This window comes from Thalassophryne amazonica, chromosome 12 (assembly GCF_902500255.1).
Source record: "Thalassophryne amazonica chromosome 12, fThaAma1.1, whole genome shotgun sequence".
NCBI lineage: Eukaryota > Metazoa > Chordata > Actinopteri > Batrachoidiformes > Batrachoididae > Thalassophryne > Thalassophryne amazonica.
This window is the reverse complement of record NC_047114.1, coordinates 56,733,410-56,754,796: the sequence shown is the minus strand read 5'-3', so window position 1 is coordinate 56,754,796 and position 21,387 is coordinate 56,733,410. Positions and strand designations below refer to the sequence as shown.

The window sequence follows — 21,387 nt, the reverse complement described above, 5'->3', positions numbered from 1 at the left end:
GGTGGACAATAGATAATAACAAATAAAACTGGTTTTTGGGACTTCCAATTTGGATGGACAAGACTAAGAGACAAGCTTTCAAATGAATTAAAGCTCTGTCTAGGTTTTTGATTAATTAATAAGCTGGAATGGAAGATTGCTGCTAATCCTCCGCCCCGGCCCGTGCTACGAGCATTCTGACAGTTAGTGTGACTCGGGGGTGTTGACTCATTTAAACTAACATATTCATCCTGCTGTAACCAAGTTTCTGTTAGGCAGAATAAATCAATACGTTGATCAATTATTATATCATTTACCAACAGGGACTTAGAAGAGAGAGACCTAATGTTTAATAGACCACATTTAACTGTTTTAGTCTGTGGTGCAATTGAAGGTGCTATATTATTTTTTCTTTTTGAATTTTTATGCTTAAATAGATTTTGCTGGTTATTGGTGGTCTGGGAGCAGGCACCGTCTCTACGGGGATGGGGTAATGAGGGGATGGCAGGGGGAGAGAAGCTGCAGAGAGGTGTATAAGACCACAGCTCTGCCTCCTGGTCCCAACGCTAGACAGTCACAGTTTGGAGGATCCCAAAAAATTGGCCAGATTTCTAGAAATGAGAGCTGCTCCCTCTAAAGTGGGATGGATGCCGTCTCTCCTAACAAGACCAGGTTTTCCCCAGAAGCTTTGCCAATTATCAATGAAGCCCACCTCATTTTTTGGACACCACTCAGACAGCCAGCAATTCAAGGAGAACATGCGGCTAAACATGTCACTCCCGGTCTGATTGGGGAGGGGCCCAGAGAAAACAACAGAGTCCGACATTGTTTTTGCAAAGTTACACACCGATTTAATGTTAATTTTAGTGACCTCCGATTGGCGTAACCGAGTGTCATTACTGCCGACGTGAATTACAATCTTACCAAATTTACGCTTAGCCTTAGCCAGCAATTTCAATGTCCTTCGATGTCGCCTGCTCTGGCCCCCGGAAGACAATTGACAATGGTTGCTGGTGTCGCTAACTTCACATTTCTCAAAACAGAGTCGCCAATAACCAGAGTTTGATCCTCGGCGAGTGTATCGTCGAGTGGGGAAAAACGGTTAGAGATGTTAACGGGTTGACGGTGTACACGGGGCTTCTGTTTAGGGCTACGCTTCCTCCTCACAGTCACCCAGTCGGCCTGCTTTCCCGACTGCACGGGATCTGCCAGGGGGAACTAACGGCGGCTAAGCTACCTTGGTCCGCACCGACTACAGGGGCCTGGCTAGCTGTAGAATTTTCCACGGTGCGGAGCCGAGCCTCCAATTCGCCCAGCCTGGCCTCCAAAGCTACGAATAAGCTGCACTTATTACAAGTACCGTTACTGCTAAAGGAGGCCGAGGAATAACTAAACATTTCACACCCAGAGCAGAAAAGTGCGGGAGAGACAGGAGAAGCCGCCATGCTAAATCGGCTAAGAGCTAGTAGCTGCGCTAAGCCAGCGGATTCCTAAAAACACACAAAGTGAATAATGTGCAAATAATCCAGAGGTGATTCAGCAGAAGGAGTGCCCCAATCAAGGCACCAAACAGGCCATGAAGCAGCACAGGCAACGCACAACAACAGCGAACGCACGACAACGGTGCTAAAATAAAATAAAAATTAAAAAAATAAAAACGAAAGCGTTAGCAAGCTAGTTAGCCTGCCAACGCTAATGAAAGTTAGCTGATAAAAGTGCTCCGTCGCGATGTTTCGACCGTTAGAGGTCTTCCTTAGGCGTTGGAGCACAGTAAAAAAGTTAAAAAAAGTAAAAAGGTAAAAAAGTAAAAAAGTCTTGAAAAAGACTGTTAGTTCAAGTCCAAATCAGGTGGATACTGGCAAATATAACAGGTTTGACTGGCTGTTTAACAACTTTAAGTCATACAGACAGCAAACTGGAACGTAGAGAAGAAACACACTGTTGCAGTCACACTGAAGGCTGCCACAGTGTCAAGGATGCTGTGGGCGCACAGGCATTAAGTTTGACATCATGATCCCTGACCGAGCTGGATTCCAGCAACATTTGCTTTCAGACCGCGGTGAATGCCAATTCTCAGCGTACAAACCCAGGAGAGGTCGACCAAGGCAACAATGGGTTTTTGCACCTGGTAGAAACTCCAAAGGTTGCACATACATTGACTACCAACCTGCTCGCTTGTTGTTCTGTCAAGATCACACCTCTCTACTTTATAATCTGGAAGACTGAGTGCAGCAGTCGTACAGAGGGCATCTGTAGGCTTCACTTATTTATTTCTTAATGCACTTTATATGTTGATCATTGACATACAAAAACAATTGGCTCATTTGGCTACATTATTGTTAAAACCACCTTAAATCTGCAGGATTATTTCTCCACAAGTGCCTGAACGTTTGCACAGTGTTGTAGATCAAATATATTATGATTTGTGACATCTGATCAGGACAAACAAACAAATCATGAACTAAAAATGAACTTGTTATACATTAAGGCCAGATGTGCTTGAAATAGCTGTTTTCATGCTATAACATTTTTGAAAGATGTACCTTGAATGCAGTGACTCCCTCTCCGACAGCCTCCACCACTCCAGCAGCATCAGTGCCCGGCGTGTATGGCAGCACAGGTGTCTTTGGACGGAACGTCCCAGTACGGATGTATGTCTCCACAGGGTTCACACCACATGCATAAACACGGATCAGCACCTGAACCAGAACATAAAGAAGAAGAGCGCACTATTGGTCTCGTATACAAACCACAGACCATAGGCCATAACTTTTGGTTTGCTATATGCTGCCACTCTGTACTGCAGGTCAGATTTGAGATCATGTGTTGGTTTCGCACATTACCACATACACCACAGCCACAAAGAAATTTATAGGCTTAGTTATAGGTTTCTGTGGCTGTGATTGCAGAAGCTCTGAATAGTGCAACCTTTGTCTATGACATCCTCACTTAACCAGTATCATGATGACTGAGTGTTACTGAGAAGCGCTTTCTTTCTGTCCTTTATTTTTTTAGATACATTTTATTTCACTTTAACGTGTTTGTAAATGTGCACAAGTTGATAAATGCTCAAAGAACACCTGTTTGGAACATTCCACAGATGAACAGGTTAATTAGAAACAGGTCAGTGTCATGATTGGGTATAAAAGGAGCATCCCAAAAGGCTCAGTCATTCACAAGCAAAGATGGGGCAAGGATCACCACTTTGCGAACAACTGCATGAAGAACTAGTCCAACACTTTAAGAACAGTGTTTCTCAACGTTCAATTGCAAGGAATTTAGGGATTCCATCATTCGATAATATAATCAGAAGATTCAGAGAATCTGGAGAACTTTCTACACGTAAACGGCAAGGCTGAAAACCAACACTGAATGCCCGTGACCTTCGATACCTCAGGCGGCACTGCATTAAAAACTGACATCATTGTGTAAAGGATGTTACCACGTGGGCTGAGGAACACTTCAGAAAACCATTGTCAGTTAACACAGTTCTTCGCTACATCTACAAGTGCAAGTTAAAACTCTACCATGCAAAGCGAAAGCCATACGTACATCAAAAACATCCAGAAATGCTGCTGCCTTCTGTGGGCCCAAGCTCATTTGAAATGGACAGACACAAAGTGGAAAAGTGTGCTGTGGTCTGATGAGTCCACATTTCAAATTGTTTTTGGAAATCATGGAAGTCGTGTCCTCCGGACAAAAGAGGAAAAAGACCATCCAGATTGTTACCAGCGCAAAGTTCAAAAGCCAGCATCTGTGATGGTATGTGTGTTAGGTGTGTGTTAGTGCCCATGTCATGGGCAATTTACACATTTGTGATGGCACCATCAATGCTGAAAGGTACATCCAGGTTTTGGAACAACACATGCTGCCATCCAAACAACGCCTTTTTCAGGGCCGTCCCTGCTTATTCAGCAAAACAATGCCAAGCCACATTCTGCACGTGTTACAACAGCGTGGCTTCATAGTAAAGAGTCTTTTGTTGACCTACTACCTCCGGCTGACAGTATAGGTCAATGAAAAGTAGGACACACAGACTCAGTGGACAGCTTTCTCCCCAGAGCAATCACTGTACTGAACAATAACAAAACCATCGATACCATCGATCAATAGATTGATAGATCGATAGACAGATAGATAGATACTTTTAATGTTCCCATGGGGAAATTTGTCTTGGGCTTCTCAAAAATTATGACCCATACAAAGATACAGAACAAGACAAACAGTTCATAACAATAAATGAAAATAAACAAAGAAAGAAAGAATAAAATAAATAAATAAAAACATACAAATACTAAACCTCCTAATGTGCCTGATTGTTATCGGTGTTTATCATGATATTATTAAGGGCTATGATGATATAGGAACAAAAGAGTTCCTATATCTATTCAGTCTGCAATGGGGGACTCTGAAACGCCGGCCTGATGGTGGGCAACTTGTATTGCGTGTGCAGACATGGGAGGGATCAGAATCTGCACTTTTCAAGTTCTTGTGCAATATCTGTAACCAAGTGCAATATTTCCTGTGCAATGTTATTCCACAGTTGTAATAATTCTCGTTTTACATTTTACTTTGGTCCACATTTTATTTAGTTGTACATATATTTAAATAATTTATTGCTAAAATTCATTATCTTTTATTTGACTAACAATTACTCACACCTCAGGAAAGCACCTTTTGGAGTTGCACTCAAATCTCGTTGCAATGCAAATTACAATGCCCATTGAAAATATGTGGCGCATTATGAAGATATATCATAAAGATTAGATAGATCTATCTATCTATCCAACGGAGATCCCAGACTGTTGAACAACTGAAGTCGTACATCAAGCAAGAATGGGACGAATTTCCACCTACAAAGCTTCAACAATTAGTGTCCTCAGTTCCCAAACACTATTGAGTGTGTTAGAAGGAAAGGTGATGTAACACAGTGGTAAATATAACACTGTTCCAGCTTTTTTGAAACGTGGTTGCAGGCAACCATTTGAAGATGAGCAATATTAGCACAAAAACAATAAAGTTTATCAGTTTGAACATTAAATATCTTGTCTTTGTGGTGTATTCAATTGAATATAGGCTGAAGAGGATTCGCAAATCAATGTATTCTGTTTTTATTGACATTTTACACAACGTCCAACTTCACTGGAATTGGGGTTGTAGTTTTGCGAAGGCAAAAATGACAATTTTCTCCAAATGGTACAAGCATGGTGGAATTGTAATGGGCCTCTGAGGCAAAACTTGATTCATAAATACATACCATTATTTTATTTTAAAAAATTGCCTGTTATAACAAGTTTAAACAAGGTGCTACTCAAATGAACAAACTTTGATTAAAGTGCAATTTGCTTAATTCATAAATTAACAAGTGCTATCAGTGGCATTATACCTTTACATCTTTGAAAACAGCCCCTGAACATGCTTAAGGTCATGCTGTGACAACTGATAGTGACATCCACCAAATTTTGTGTCTGGAGTCTGAATCACACAAAGCAAGCAAAGAAAATCAAGAAAAGACAGTAACCTAATGGCACCCAGCACTGATCTTTTTGGTTTTCTAAAGGACAGGAGACTTTACCCCCTTCCTTGTTCAAGAAATTAATAACATGCCATTTTCATCATTATTTCTTGTTACAATGTTCCCAATACACCATTGCTGTCAAAGACACAAGCAAAATATTTCCCCAGACTGGTAAACATCTAGTTCAATCTGGATTGGAACTGATAATGGGTACTGATGAACTTGTGCCGTTTCAGATCCTGTGAGTACTGTTGATGAAGCACTATCTGAAGAAGCCCTTTTCATCTCCAAACGTGCCATTGAAATTGGCAGGAAACCGTGTTGTGACCTTCTACTTGCAGCTGTAAAAATATACTTTCCTTAGGCATTTTTTTGCCAGAATCTAAAATTCTGTATGCCAGATGATGAAATTCAGCAGAATTACTTTACTAGACAGTTTGGTTTCCAAAATAGAAGCTCCTGAATATGACAAAAGTGAACAAAAAAAACAACGTATCAATATGAATAAAAACGTATCTAATACGAAGCCATGACGTTAGGTAAGTCCTATATAATGATCCTAAACTCGTATATGGCCAAATCAGATGACAAAAAAAATGGCCCATTTTAGAGCACTATGAAAAGTGGGGCTACTTTAACTTTCTGAATTAATACCAAACTGTGTTACTCTGTCAACCTGTGAATACATAATAACTCTGTAACTGATGAGTTATGATGAGAAAGTTCTAAGATTTGGTATTTTCAGGAGAGCTCTGATATGTTCCACCATATTTTCCCCGTAATTTGCCAAAAAGCCACTTTTTAGCCTCATACAGTGCAAAACGCATTAATCCCACAGTTTATCTGATGCAAAAACTAAAAATATGGACAACATTTATTAAATATGTGCAATATGAGCTTCCTAGGTAGTTCCATTATAAAATTATATGGCTATATTAACATACAAAATGGACGAAATGGAGCCTAATCATCACAAAATGGGGGGTAAAAAGTAATGAAATGGGGCAGACTGACCCATACTGACTCCAAATATGATTCAATTAATTACTTTTATTGAAGTACTTTCAAGCAAAATGGGAACTGATAATAACAAAACGGGGGTGAAACGTAACGAAATGGAGCTGACTGACTCCAAATATGATTCAATTAAGTACTTTTAAGTTTTTTCAGCTAAATTAGATGAAATGGGGACTGATAATAACGAAATGGGGATAAAACTTAACGAAATAGAGCAGACTGACCCATTAATTGAAGTTTCGCCTCTCGAACGCCAGATGGCACATCTGCCCCTACTACATGTACTGAGCGCATCTCACATAAACAAAACTTAAACACTTAAATAATATACAAATAGTTGACTGGTTGGAGTGACTGGCATAATGGAATGTCACCCCGCTGGATCATTGTTGCCCAAAGCCAAAAGCCGCGGGCAACAATGATCCCGAGGGGTGACACCATTATGCTGCCTGATAAACCAGTCACCATTTGTTTTATTATACAACTGTGTAGTTAATAAATTTATCTTTACAATTGTGTGAAAAATTTGCTAAGTCTTTCCCGTTCAAACTCAATGTCAATACCCTTATCCTTAAGGTACTGGATATCCCGTACCGTATGTGAGTTTATGGTACTGTGTTTCAGCCTCTGGCCAGACTTGGAGCGCACTGATGCGTAGAACTGTCCCAGTTCATAGCCGAGTGTGGCAGTGGGAAGCTTCTCAAACTCGTTGGGTGACATCACCTGCAAATCTTTCCCGTTGTCCTTCGCTAAAAAGTCCCTTGAACAGTGCGGAACTTTTCTTGATACTTTTTGCGGTACTCTCAATGTCTTTCTTGGATAGAAGAGCGTTTATACCATCAGTATCGACGGACACAAACCTTCTGCTCTCTGCCATGATGTCGTCTGTGACGCCTGCGTATGAGCGAAATATTGTTGCCCCATTATGACAAAATCGTCCCGCAATCACTCATAATGTTGCCCGAAATGGTGCAGAATCAGTCAATAATGTGGCTATTGTTAACTTTGGATGATTTATTGTGAAAAGTATTGCAATTATTGTACGTGAATCAGCCAATCAGAACAAAGGATTTTAGTCAGATGTATAATAAAAGTAATTATCATATACCTATAAATGATACGCCAATATGATTGGATAAAACACTAAAGAATAAACAGCAGCAATACACGCTTTTTGCGGACGGGTAATATTTTTCATACCACCCGAGTAATCAGCCAATCCGGACGGCGGAGCGGCGCCATGACGAAGGAGCGCAGTCAGAGGAACTGTGAAATACTGATGAGTCACTATTAATAATTTCTTACATGTCCAACCTCGTAGGTTGATCGTTAAAATTAAATTCATTAGTTCTAAAAGCCATCATAATTATTTTTAGGAAAATTTTCTTTTTTTTTCTACTAAGGTTTGAACTTTGAGTGTTTACACAGGAGAGAAAAGTGAGAAAATGTCAATGCCGGTTTGAGAAAAGCGTATAAAGTGTGTAGTGAGGGGTTTTACAGCCTTAAAACATCTATAATAATTGTAAAAACTAACGCTGAGTACTTCGCAGATTTCGCCTGTCGCGGGTTATTTTTAGAACGTAACTCCCACGATAAACGAGGGACCACTGTATATGATAAAATCATTATCAAGTTGTTCACCAATGAATATGGCTTTTTACACCCTTCAGAAAACCATTCAACATTTATCATTTATAGGTATATGATAAAATGCTTATGAAGTTGTTCTACCAATGAATATTATGTTATATATATATATATATATATATCTCTTCTTCTTCTTTGTCTTTCGGCTGTTCCCGTTAGGGGTCGCCACAGCAGATCAATCGTTTCCATCTCATCCTGTCCTCTGTATCTTCCTCTGTCACACCAACCACCTGCATGTCCTCTCTCAGCACATCCATGAACCTCCTCTTTGGTCTCCCTCTCTCCTCCTGCTGGTGGCTCCATCCTCAGCATCCTTCTCCCTATATACCTGGGTCCCTCCTCTGCACATGTCCAAACCATCTCAATCTTGCCTCTCTGACTTTGTCTCCAAACCGTCCCACCTGAGCTGTCCCTCTGATATGTTAATTCCTAATCTTGTCCATTCTTGTCACTCCCAAAGAGAATCTCAACATCTTCAGCTCTGCCACCTCCAGCTCTGCCTCCTGTCTTTTTGTTAGTGCCACTGTCTCTAAACCATACAACATAGCTGGTCTCACTACTGTTTCGTAAACTTTCCCCTTCACTCTTGCTGATATTCTTCGGTCACAAATCACTCCTGCCACCTTTCTCCATCCACTCCACCCTGCCTGCACTCTCTTCTTCACCTCTCTACCACACTCTCCATTACTTTGAACAGTTGACCCCAAATATTTAAACTCATCTACTTTCACCACTTCTACTCCTTGTAACTGCACTATTCCACTGGGCTCCCTCTCATTCACACACATGTACTCAGTCTTGCTTCTACTGACTTTCATTCCCCTTCTCTCCAAAGCATATCTCCACTTCTCCAGACTAGACTCAACTTGCTCTCTACTCTCACTACAGATCACAATGTCATCTGCAAACATCATAGTCCATGGGGACTCCTGTCTGATCTCATCTGTCAACCTGTCCATCACCACTGCAAACAAGAAAGGACTCAGAGCTGATCCTTGGTGTAATCCCACCTCCACCTTGAATTAGTCTGTCATTCCGACTGCGCATCTCACTGCTGTCACACTATTCTTGTACATGTCCTGCACTACCCTAACATACTTCTCTGCCACTCCAGCCTTCCTCATACAATACCACAACTCTTCTCTTGGCACCCTATCATAAGCTTTTTCTAAGTCCACAAACACACAATGTAACTCTTTCTGTCCTTCTCTGTACTTTTCCAACAGTATTCTCAGAGCAAACATTGCAGCTGTAGTGCTCTTTCTCGGCATGAAACCATATTGCTGCTCACAGATCTTCACCTGTTTTCTAAGCCTAGCTTCTACTACTCTTTCCCATAACTTCAGGCTGTGGCTGATCAGCTTTATGCCTCTGTAGTTACTGCAGCTCTGCACATCACCCTTGTTCTTGAAAATAGGAACCAGCACACTTCGTCTCCACTCCTCAGGCATCCTCTCACTTTCTAAGATTTTATTAAACAATCTGGTTAGAAACTCTACTGCCATCTCTCCTAGACATTTCCATGCCTCCATTGGAATGTCATCTGGACCAACTGCCTTTCCACTCTTCATCCTATTCATAGCAGCCCTCACTTCTTCCTTGCTAATCTCTTTTACTTCCTGATTTACTCTCACCACATCATCCAGCCTTTTCTCTCGCTCATTTTCTTTATTCATCAACTCTTCAAAATATTCCCTCCACCTTCTCAGCACACACTCCTCACTTGTCAGCACATTACCATGTGCATCTTTTACCACCCTAACCTGCTGCACATCCTTTCCAGCTCTGTCCCTTTGTCTGGCCAATCGGTACAAGTCCTTTTCTCCTTCCTTACTATTCAACTTCTTGTACAGCTCGCAATATATATATATATATATATTATATTATGACTCCAAATAATATTATATTATCAAGTTGTTCACCAATGAATATGGCTTTTTAAATAAGTAAGTAAAAAGCCATATTCATTGGTGAACAACTTGATAACTGATATTATTTGGAGTCAGTCTGGTTCACTCTGCTCCTTTCGTTACACTGTACCCCCATTTCGTAATTATCAGTCCCCATTTCGCCCATTTCGTAGTAGCTATGGTCCAAATTATTGAGGGTTTTCAATCACGTGACCGATTTGCTGCAGGACAGGTGCCGTCGCTATTCTGGATTACAAGGAGGCTGACGCGTGATAGAAAAATGAAGAGAATGTCTGGTTATTACGAGGCTTTAAATCCTCGAGATAAAGCTATTTATCGTGATAGATGTGTAGCAGTTGGTTCAGTGGATCCGTATCTTATACCAGATAGTGAGTTTAGTGTTAATGTAACGAACTGGCCGACCGTGTCACACTGCGATATTGTGAACTAGGAAGCTGCCGACCAGGTCAGCCTCGCCGGCCTCCTGCAGAGCATCACAGCGGAGCTCTGAAAGCGGAGGTCGGTCTTGAAGTCCTGAGCGATTTCTCTCACCAGGCGCTGGAAGGGCAGCTTGTGGATCAGCAGCTTGGTGCTCGAGGACCACAATGTAAATAAGCATCCTTATTGGAAGCGTTCTTCTGTTATCCTCTGCAGTATTTTTATGTATTGTTATATAATTTTATTGCCGAATAAAATAAAATAAAATTCTGGGAGCAGTGGGTTTTTGTTAGCGGCGGATCTCTCACAGAGCCACGGTGCCGTGAGGCTTCTTCACACCGACGTTAAAACTTCTGCATTTGTTCGCCAAATGCACGAAGTGTAATCACAGCGGCCACCGCGTCGTAATCCAGAATGGCCACGGGACACAAAATGACGTGACCGATACGTCACATGAAAACCCTCTATAGGCCCCTGCAGTTGGGGGGGAAAACGCTAATTTTCACATACGCCCGAGGAAGTGAAAACTAAACTTCTGCTTGGCGAATAATATCACCTACACTTAGAAATAAGCGTCAGTAATTCATTTTAAGTCTGCATCAGTTTACCAAGAAACTGTGCAGCTATATTAAACAAAAGTCAAGACTTTGATGGCAACTTGTTTGTTTGTGTCCCGAGTAACTGTCCTGGTCTCTGTCCGTGTCCTTACCTGTTTGTGTCCCGGCTTTGGGACAGCCACGTCCGTGCAGAGCTTGAGGACAGACGCAGCACCGAACTCACTCACTCTGATGGCCTTCATCATTCTGCAGTCGGACATTTCTGCACACAAAACTTGAGGAAAAATTGAATAATTTAATAATCAAGTCAACCCCCACCAGCGAGAAAACGGTCTTCTTCTGCGGCTTGTTCTGCGGCACATTAGCACCACCAACTGGACAAAAGTATACAACAATATTTAAAGTGTTATGTATTTGATATAAAATCGTTTTGAAGTGAAGCCAGACAGAATTTATTTATGTTTTGTTTACCTTATGTTTGAACTGTATTTTTTTTAAGTCTTAAGTCTTACTAAAGTCTTACTTAAGTCTTACTAAATATAAATGTAACATGTTTAATTTTGAGGCACTGTGACTTAGTGGTTTGCTTCCCACCTGGTCTGTGTGAAGTTTGAATGTTCTCCCCATGTTTGCGTGGGTTCCCTGTGGGTGCTCCGACTTTCTCCCACTTCCAAAGACATGCTGGTTAGGTAACTTGTTGATTCTAAATTGACTCTGAGAGTGTGAATGAGTTTGTTTGTCTGTCTGTGTGTCTGAACATAATTTAACATTCAAATCTAAGCAGTGAACCTCCAACCTGACTAAGAAATAACCTGCAGAAAAACATGAACACAGGGAACCAGTGTGTGAATTATTGGAGAAGCAGGAGTTGTGCTCCCTTTGATCAGTCATGGTTTCAATGTGGGTCTCCAAAAATATTGACAACATGCTATTTTGTCATTTATAGTTTTTTTTTCCTGTATCGTCTGAGTATTTCTGAAACTGCTAATCTACTACGATTTTCACACACAACCATTTCTAGGGCTTACAAAAAACTGAATACATCCAGTGAGCAGCAGTTGTGTGGACAAAAATGCCCTGTTGATGTCTAAGGACTGGTTCAATGGGCTGGTTCAGTGTGATGCTATCCTGTCAATATAGACCAATATGTCTGAGGACTGTTTCCAACACCTTGCTGAATCCATGCCATGAAGAATTAAGGCAATTCTGAAGGAAAAAGGGTGTCAAACCCGATACTAGCAAGGTGCAGGGGTGGATTGGCCATTGTGAGTTATGGGATTTTTCCTGGTGGGCTGATCAATAATGGGCTAATAGTTGCCCCCCCCCCCCTTTTTTTTTTTTTTTGCTGCCCCTTGCAATGGTAACTCTCCCAGCCCAGGGACATAGACATACACCAGCCCACAGAGTTCAGCTGCAGCCTGCAGACACAGCATAGGCCCAGAGGCTTGTCTGTCAAAACAATACGTTCAAGTACCAATCTTACTTCAGACACCTCAAAAAGAATTTCCTAGGCTAGAGGACCTGCACAATACCCCATGCCAATGATGCACATACATAACATACAGAATAACAAAGCAGAATTTAAAATAAATACACTGAACAATCCTATAAATGCACTATGGTTTTCATTCAGATTTTTCAAGAAGTAAAAGAAATGACTTCTTCAGTGCACATATAAGGCTTATTTAGCTCAAACTAAATGCATAAATTTCTTAAAATGTGTGTTTGTGAGCCCTCCAACTTTGCCAAGGTAATCCACCCACCTGGCAGGTGTGGCATGTCAAGATGGTGATTAAACAGCATGACTTTTTGCACAGCTATGTTTTGGATTAGTCACAATAAAAGGCCACTCTGAATGTGCAGTTTTATCACACAAGGCCCCACCTCCAGTTCTGAAAGCATTTGCACAATTGGGATGCCTGTAAAATCAATGTTTATTTCACCACCTCAAAGGTTGTTTCCAAGAATTTGGTTGTACATTGAACTAGCTCAGTTGGTTAAATCTGCCTCACCCTGTCTTATATAAAAAGCTTCATGATTCTGGCTTTTACTGGAGAGTTTTAATGACCCAGACTGTACATAGCTGATGCTCTTTCACATTGTAAGTGATACTCCTTATCTTAATCTGCTGAAGTATCCTCATTTGACACAGAATCATTTAAATGGTACCCAAGGATCTGCTGAAGAGATCTATGATCAAAGATCTCCCCAAGGCCAAGGGGACACCCACATGTCATCTGGCTGCAATATGATATTGAATAAATAAAAAAAGTTTGTTGCCAGTTTAATTTAGGTTTGAAATCCAGGTAATTATGTCAAATTTACAGAAAATAAAAATGTGACTGTTTAACATACTTGAAAAAAATAGTAACCAGCTGCTTCTACATCTGTCACAGTAAAACAGAAAAAACCCTGTGTTGTCACCAAGACTGGTAATGCAAAAATGATTCTGATCTATAGGATAATTTGGTCATTCAATAAAGAAAAACAGAATTGTTAACTTAAACTGGAATTTTCAATGATGATCTTCCAAATGTTATTAAAGTACAATCTTAAGGAGGGAGCCCACCTCCAGCAACATGCTATATGGCACAATATGTCCAAGATGCACCCCAACACATTTGTATCGTTCATGTGTGGTGTAATTGAGTCACAGTGAGTCAGAAGGTTAAAAATAAATAAATTAATTAATTAATTAATTAAAAAAGTGCACCATGAATACGACACAATTTTGCGACAGTCACCACAGAGGCAGTATGGTGCCTAAAAGAGCAGGTTTTTAGTCTTCTGCACAAATCCAATATGGAGGCTGTTGCATTCACATGGGGCTACAAAAGCCACTTTTGTAGCCCCACGTGCTAGTCTGGGATGGCAGAGGAAGAGACTCAACAGAAGAAGGAGCACAAAGCAGAGAAGAAGACAAGCACTGGGTGAGAGAATGGAGGAACGTACATGTTCCCCAGCCATGACATCCAGAACCACAGATCTCCGCAATTGCTCCTGTCAGCAGCTACAAAAACTGACAGATGCATACTTGGTGAACTGTGACTTAGTTGGTCATCACATAGGACCATCTTCCCAGCAGCTCCAGGACACTTTATGATGTCTTCATGGGCCTTGGTGGCCATTTTGAGGGGATACTTTGACCCAACAACTGGACGCAGCCAACCGGCTTTCATCCCAACATAGAGCTGCGCCACACACTCCTTCTCCTCCTGAGTTTAGTGGAAAGAGGATACATAATAAAAGAAGGGTCAGGATAAATGAAGGAGCATGTTTACAGCTTCCTGATATGATGTTTTTTTATGGAGTCAATCTGACAGTATCCACTTTGTAAGTTTACTCTGAATCCCTCCATTTGCCGTTGCAGTGAACCACACACAAAGGATATGAATTCAAAAGGGGTTTTGTCCTCCAGGAGTTGGGGTGTCACACCCAGCACCAGCGCAAACTCCGAGACTTGACTTGTGCATAATATTGCTAACTTTGCCCACTGTTATTACCAGTTTTCTAGCAGTTCATTCACACCTGGAATCACTTCAGTACAACCACAAGTACTGTTGCTGTGTTCCTGACCTCAGGCAGCCTGATGTGAATGATGCCAGTTAGTGACGCCAAGGAGCAGCTAATTATATCAACTGACAGTTTTGTGTGTCAATGCCCAAGTATAAAAACCAGCCTATGCTATCAATCTAGGCCTCCAATTAGTTTCCGACTCTTGGTTAAATAAACTGTGGGGCCCATGTGACTGCTCCTTCTGTGTCTCATGACCCATTTTAACCACAACATTATTCCCCGTAGGATTTTGTGAACCTATGGTGGGACTACAGTGGACCCTGGAGGGTCTGGGGGCATGCTCCCCTAGCAGAACTAGAGAATAATTCAGACGTACATGGTGTGCTATCTACTGTACAAACTTAACAGGCATATTTTTATTTTACCTTGTGGTCAGTGTCAATGGGAGACACCAACATAGCCCAAAATAGGAGGGTCACTGGTTTTGCACTCATATTTATGAGGACCCAAAATTTCATCAGACTGACTTTAGATCTTTGACCTTCAGCCCAGGAAAGACTCAGAATTAATCCACCCCTGGTTCTGGGTAATGAGTCGATATAAATGTTAATTCATTCACAGCTCTGACATCATGAGTTCTGTGACGCATTGATAGGAAAACTTTATTTATACCCTTTCATATCTTAAATCAGCTGTATGAGCTGCTGTACATGTGCATCACCACGGAACCATTAATATTATATAAGGAAGCTAGCAGAAAGACATAGAAATGAAGATCCCCTGTGGAATTAACAATGAAAATGTTTTGGGATGTGTGTAATAATGTGTCTAATAATTAGAACAGTTAGAAAACAGAATTAATACAATTTAAAAATTATTAAAATTGATTAGAGAGACACATCTTCACTAAATAGTATCTAGGGAAGTTATGGGATAAAAGTGTGCAAATGCTCAACATAGGAAATTATTACAACACTAATTTTATTCCATCAGACGTAAGACATGCAAAATAATATTAGCCTATAGAGTTTTGTGCACAACCTTTGTCCTTGCTGGTTTGGAGGTGGTCACTCTAGTGTGTGTGTGTGTGTGTGAGAGAGAGAGAATTGCCTCTATAGCCACTGTTTTCAAATAATGCTACAAGTATTTACAGTGTTATTTTAGGTTTTCGTGAAGTTAAAGTTTGCAGGTGTTTCAGCTTATAGTTACTATCATCTTGCAATATTTGTGAAACATTGCTTTGCCGAAATAGATTATTTTTCATTGCTAGGTAACCAGAGAAATACCACTAGTGAAATGAACATTCCTGCTTCTCTCCATTTAGGCAACCCAGACTGTTGAAACAGGAATGGAGGAGTCACAGGGAGTTCAGGCAGTTGCAGACTATTTTAGCTGCCCTCATTCCACAAATAGGCAGGAATTCTTTAAGTTTCACCCACAAAAGGATGCCACAAGCCCGGTTGTCCAGAGGCTCTTTACTGGATCGGATGACATGACATGGAAATATCTGACATATTGTGGTCAACTCCATGGTTTATTTTGCTTTATTTGCCTTGCTTTTAACAAACCCAATGATCCAAGTGCTTTCTTTAGAGGTATATTGACGCATGTGCACCAAAGAATAGAGGAGTAAGAGAGAGGCATGGCACATACAGTGTGCTGAGGTATATATTTTTTTAAACTGTTCCAGAGCAACCATTGGTCATCTCCTTGAGAGAAAACAGCTGACACTGAAAAGGCATCTCTACCAGTGCTTCTTTGACATCTACTTTCACTTCAAGATGGGAATGTGACACTGCGGCCATCTCTGCCAACATGAAAGTCTCTGTGAGTAGAGAAAGAGCGTATCAATTTTTTAACATGGTCACTCTCTTCCATGCAGCTGCTGTGCTTCATTTTAATTTTTGAAACACAATGTGCACATACATCCTTTGGTATGTCATGCACTTTCACATATCATATAAATAATCATGGTGGGCTGACATGGCTGAAAATGCCAGGGCCATGTTTTGGTCCCAGTCCAGCCCTGGATGCCTCCAGCTCGCTCACAGAGTGCACGTCAGATGGGTGCCAGCCGGCTGGAGAGCGGGGTGGGAGGCTGCTGGAGTGTTCAGTCGCTTCCAGAAGTGCTATTGCTCTCATACAACCCCTGTATGGAAAAATTATGGAATCACCGGCCTCGGAGGATGTTCATTCAGTTATTTAATTTTGTAGAAAAAAAGCAGATCATAGACATGACACAAAACTAAAGTCATTTCAAATGGCAACTTTCTGGCTTTAAGAAACACTATAAGAAATCAGGAAAAAAAAATTGTGGCAGTCAGTAACGGTTACTTTTTTAGACCAAGCAGAGGGAAAAAAATATGGACTCACTCAATTCTGAGGAATAAATTATGGAATCACCCTGTAAATTTTCATCCTCAAAACTAACACCTGCATCAAATCAGATCCGCTCGTTAGTCTGCATCTAAAAAGGAGTGATCACACCTTGGAGAGCTGTTGCACCAAGTGGACTGACATGAATCATGGCTCCAACACGAGAAATGTCAATTGAAAGAAAGGAGAGGATTATCAAACTCTTAAAAGAGGGTAAATCATCACGCACTGTTGCAAAAGATGTTGGTTGTTCACAGTCAGCTGTGTCTAAACTCTTGACCAAATACAAACAACATGGGAAGGTTGTTAAAGGCAAACATACTGGTAGACCAAGGCTTCACACAGGTAAGGTCTAACCTTACCAACCCCCAGAGCAACAGTGGTAAGGAAAAACTCCCTCTGAGGAAGAAACCTCAAGCAGACTAGACTCAAAGGGGTGACCCTCTGCTTGGGCCATGCTACAAACATAAATTACAGAACAATTCACGGACGAATATACAAGAAATGCTGTTGGCGCACAGGATAGGAGGGTCACCAACACAAATACAACTCCCAACTCTGGATGGAGCTGCACCTTAAACAGAGAGAAAAAACAGAATCAGGTATCAGAAAGACAAAAAATACTGTATAATTTGCCAGCATTAAACAACAAGATAAACAGAAGAAATACTAAGGTGATTGCCGGCCACTAGCCCTAAACTTCACTAAAGGACCCAGAATTTAGGTAAAGTTGAGGCCACAGCCCACTCCAATTACTAAAAAGCGTAAAACAAAACTGTACCAGTATGCTAGCCATATGAAAGGGAAAATAAGTGCGTCTTAAGTCTGGACTTGAAAATCTCCACAGAATCTGACTATTTTATTAACGCAGGGAGATCATTCCACAGAAGAGGGGCATGATAAGAGAAAGCTCTGTGACCCGCAGACTTCTTATTCACCTTAGGGACAAAAAGTAGTCCAGCACCCTGAGAACGTAAAGCCCGGGCCGGTATGTAAGGTTTAATTAGGTCAGCTAGGTAGGGAGGTGCCAGTCCATGAATAATTTTATACAACCCCTGGCAATAATTATGGAATCACCGGCCTCGGAGGATGTTCATTCAGTTGTTTAATTTTGTAGAAAAAAAGCAGATCACAGACACAACACAAAACTAAAGTAATTTCAAATGGCAACTTTCTGGCTTTAAGAAACACTATAAAAAATCAGGAAAAAAAATTGTGGCAGTCAGTAACGGTTACTTTTTTAGACCAAGCAGAAAAAATATGGACTCAATTCTGAGGAATAAATTATGGAGTCACCCTGTAAATTTTCATCCTCAAAACTAACACCTGCATCAAATCAGATCCGCTCGTTAGTCTGCATCTAAAAAGGAGTTATCACACCTTGGAGAGCTGTTGCACCAAGTGGACTGACATGAATCATGGCTCCAACACGAGAAATGTCAATTGAAACAAAGGAGAGGATTATCAAACTCTTAAAAGAGGGTAAATCATCATGCACTGTTGCAAAAGATGTTGGTTGTTCACAGTCAGCTGTGTCTAAACTCTGGACCAAATACAAACAACATGGGAAGGTTGTTAAAGGCAAACATACTGGTAGACCAAGGAAGACATCAAAGCGTCAAGACAGAAAACTTAAAGCAATATGTCTCAAAAATCGAAAATGCACAACAAAACAAATGAGGAACAAATGGGAGGAAACTGGAGTCAACGTCTGTGACCGAACTGTAAGAAACCCCCTAAAGGAAATGGGATTTACATACAGAAAAGCTAAACGAAAGTCATCATTAACACCTAAACAGAAAAAAACAAGGTTACAATGGGCTAAAGAAAAGCAATCGTGGACTGTGGATGACTGGATGAAAGTCATATTCAGTGATGAATCTCAAATCTGCATTGGGCAAGGTGATGATGCTGGAACTTTTGTTTGGTGCCGTTCCAATGAGATTTATAAAGACGACTGCCTGAAGAGAACATGTAAATTTCCACAGTCATTGATGATATGGGGCTGCATGTCAGGTAAAGGCACTGGGGAGATGGCTGTCATTACATCATCAATAAATGCACAAGTCTACGTTGATATTTTGGACACTTTTCTTATCCCCTCAATTGAAAGGATGTTTGGGGATGATGAAATCATTTTTCAAGATGTTAATGCATCTTGCCATAGAGCAAAAACTGTGAAAACATTCCTTGCAAAAAGACACATAGGGTCAATGTCATGGCCTGCAAATAGTCCGGATCTTAATCCAATTGAAAATCTTTGGTGGAAGTTGAAGAAAATGGTCCATGACAAGGCTCCAACCTGCAAAGCTGATCTGGCAACAGCAATCAGAGAAAGTTGGAGCCAGATTGATGAAGAGTACTGTTTGTCACTCATTAAGTCCATGCCTCAGAGACTGCAAGCTGTTATAAAAGCCAGAGGTGGTGCAACAAAATACTAGTGATGTGTTGGAGCTAGGGTCGGACTGGGAACAAATTTCGGCCCTGGCATTTTTCCTCTGGACCAGCCCACTAGCTATTGGCCCGACGAATCCACCCCCAAACACACATACCCACCCGTCCATACCGAACCCCCAATGAACAAATACTATACACCTAAACACCAAAGATCACTCTCAAAGATCATTTGTAATATTCCGCTTTTTAATAAGATTGTTTTCAGGTCATAATAATAATAATAATAATAATAATAATAATAAAAATATTAACCCTCAAAGACCATTTGTAATATTTAGCTTTTTAATAAGATTGTTTTCAGGTCATAATAATAATAATAAAAATATTAACCCTCAAAGATCATATGTAATATTCCGCTTTTTAATAAGATTGTTTTCAGGTCATAATAATAATAATAATAATAATAAAAATATTAACCCTCAAAGACCATTTGTAATATTTCGCTTTTTAATAAGATTGTTTTCAGGTCATAATAATAATAATAAAAAATATTAACCCTCAAAGATCATATGTAATATTCCGCTTTTTAATAAGATTGTTTTCAGGTCATAATAATAATAATAATAATAAAAATAAAAATATTAACCCTCAAAGATCATATGTAATATTCCGCTTTTTAATAAGATTGTTTTCAGGTCAAAATAATAATAATAATAATAATAATAAAAATATTAACCCTCAAAGACCATTTGTAATATTTCGCTTTTTAATAAGATTGTTTTCAGGTCATAATAATGATAATAAAAATATTAACCCTCAAAGATCATATGTAATATTCCGCTTTTTAATAAGATTGTTTTCAGGTCATAATAATAATAATAAAAATATTAACCCTCAAAGACCATTTGTAATATTTCGCTTTTTAATAAGATTGTTTTCAGGTCATAATAATAATAATAATATTAATCCTCAAAGATCATATGCAATATTTCACTTTGTAATAAGATTGTTTTCAGGTCATAATAATAATAATAATCATAATCATAATCATGTTGTTAATAATAACAATAATAATAATAATATTAACAGTAAAGGTGAGAGCGGCTCTGACCTGCACCTTCTCCTCGCGGAGGTGCACCTTGCGAGCCAGCTGCTCCTGCGTGCCCACGTCCAGGTACTTGGTCTCTTGGAAGAGGCCTTCCAGCGCCTCCAGCTGCTCGTCCGTGAAGATGGTCCGGTGCCTCCGCTTCCGGCGGCAGTGCAGCTGGTTGAGCAGCTGCAACTCGGTGTGCGACAGGCCGCCCATGTTCATGTAGGACACCATCTGATGCGGAACCGGAGAGATCAGCACCGAGCCCGGACCGTCGTAGCCTGCCGGGGCGGAGGAACAGTCACGCGTGGGTCCGTGGGGAGCGGGAAGAAAACCGTGCACAGAACACAAAAAGTCAAAACAACTGCCCCCCCGACCGCCCGCTGCACGTGCAGTTGGCCGTAGTAGTAGCCGTTATATTCGATGGCGGTGCCGCCCAGAGGCTGGACCCCGGCGGCGGAGGGGCCGCACGTGGAGGAGTAAAGTCCGCTGTTGTCGGCGTACAGAGAGTCCGTGAGGCCGGCAGGCAGAACCACCGGGCCGCTCCGGTGCAGCAGCAGCGGCTCCTTGCAGCTCGGCCGAGCGGACAGGATGCTGTCGATGCTGAACATCCCGGCGGGCATCTCACACCGCGCGCTCACCAACGGCTCTCTAACGGTTAACGGCAGTGGCGGACATGGACTGAGTGAAGGCGTACACGGATCCGGTGGGTAGAGAACGGGGCCGGCGTGAACTTGGGAGGGCCGGCCCACGCACGTCTAAATGTGCAGCGGCCCACCGGGCAAATGCCCAAAATCACAGATTACCAGTCTGAGCCTGGTTGGAGCGTTCTTTTGTTTTTCATGATTCCATAATTTTTTCCTCAGAATTGAGTGATTCCATATTTTTTTTCCCTCTGCTTGTTCTAAAAAGTAACTGTTACTGACTGTCACAATTTTTTTT

At 41.0% G+C, this 21,387-nt stretch overlaps 2 protein-coding genes across 3 annotated transcripts in view; both read right to left on the bottom strand.

Moving 5' to 3' along the window:
* The window catches only part of LOC117521937 (quinone oxidoreductase-like), a 33,339-nt gene extending 21,956 nt beyond the window's left edge, over positions 1 to 11,383 (bottom strand). The window contains exons 1-2 of one of the 2 annotated variants that reach the window (XM_034183304.1): positions 11,219 to 11,383; positions 2,523 to 2,678 (exon numbers count right to left, since the gene is read on the bottom strand). In XM_034183304.1, the coding sequence (XP_034039195.1) occupies positions 2,523 to 2,678; positions 11,219 to 11,326 (264 nt within the window). In that variant the 5' untranslated portion in view covers positions 11,327 to 11,383. The remainder of the gene's footprint in view (positions 1 to 2,522; positions 2,679 to 11,218) is intronic. The other variant, XM_034183303.1, reaches the window with a different exon arrangement.
* Positions 11,384 to 13,951: 2,568 nt separating this feature from the next.
* Positions 13,952 to 21,105, bottom strand: LOC117521249 (homeobox protein goosecoid-like). Its single transcript, XM_034182581.1, has 3 exons — positions 20,809 to 21,105; positions 20,467 to 20,767; positions 13,952 to 14,281 (listed from the first exon to the last, which is right to left on the bottom strand). Exons 1-3 carry the CDS (start codon positions 21,066 to 21,068, stop codon positions 13,952 to 13,954), a joined length of 891 nt encoding a protein of 296 aa, XP_034038472.1. The 5' UTR covers positions 21,069 to 21,105.
* Positions 21,106 to 21,387: the final 282 nt, after the last annotated feature.

Coding starts and splice junctions, on each gene's coding strand:
- LOC117521249 (XM_034182581.1), bottom strand. CDS start 21,068: ATGCCCGCCGGGATGTTCAGCATCGACAGCATCCTGTCCGCTCGGCCG. Junction 20,768..20,808: donor CGGGCGGTCGGGGGGGCAGT/TGTTTTGACTTT, acceptor TTTTCTTCCCGC/TCCCCACGGACCCACGCGTG. Junction 14,282..20,466: donor TCCGCGAGGAGAAGGTGCAG/GTCAGAGCCGCT, acceptor CACTAAACTCAG/GAGGAGAAGGAGTGTGTGGC.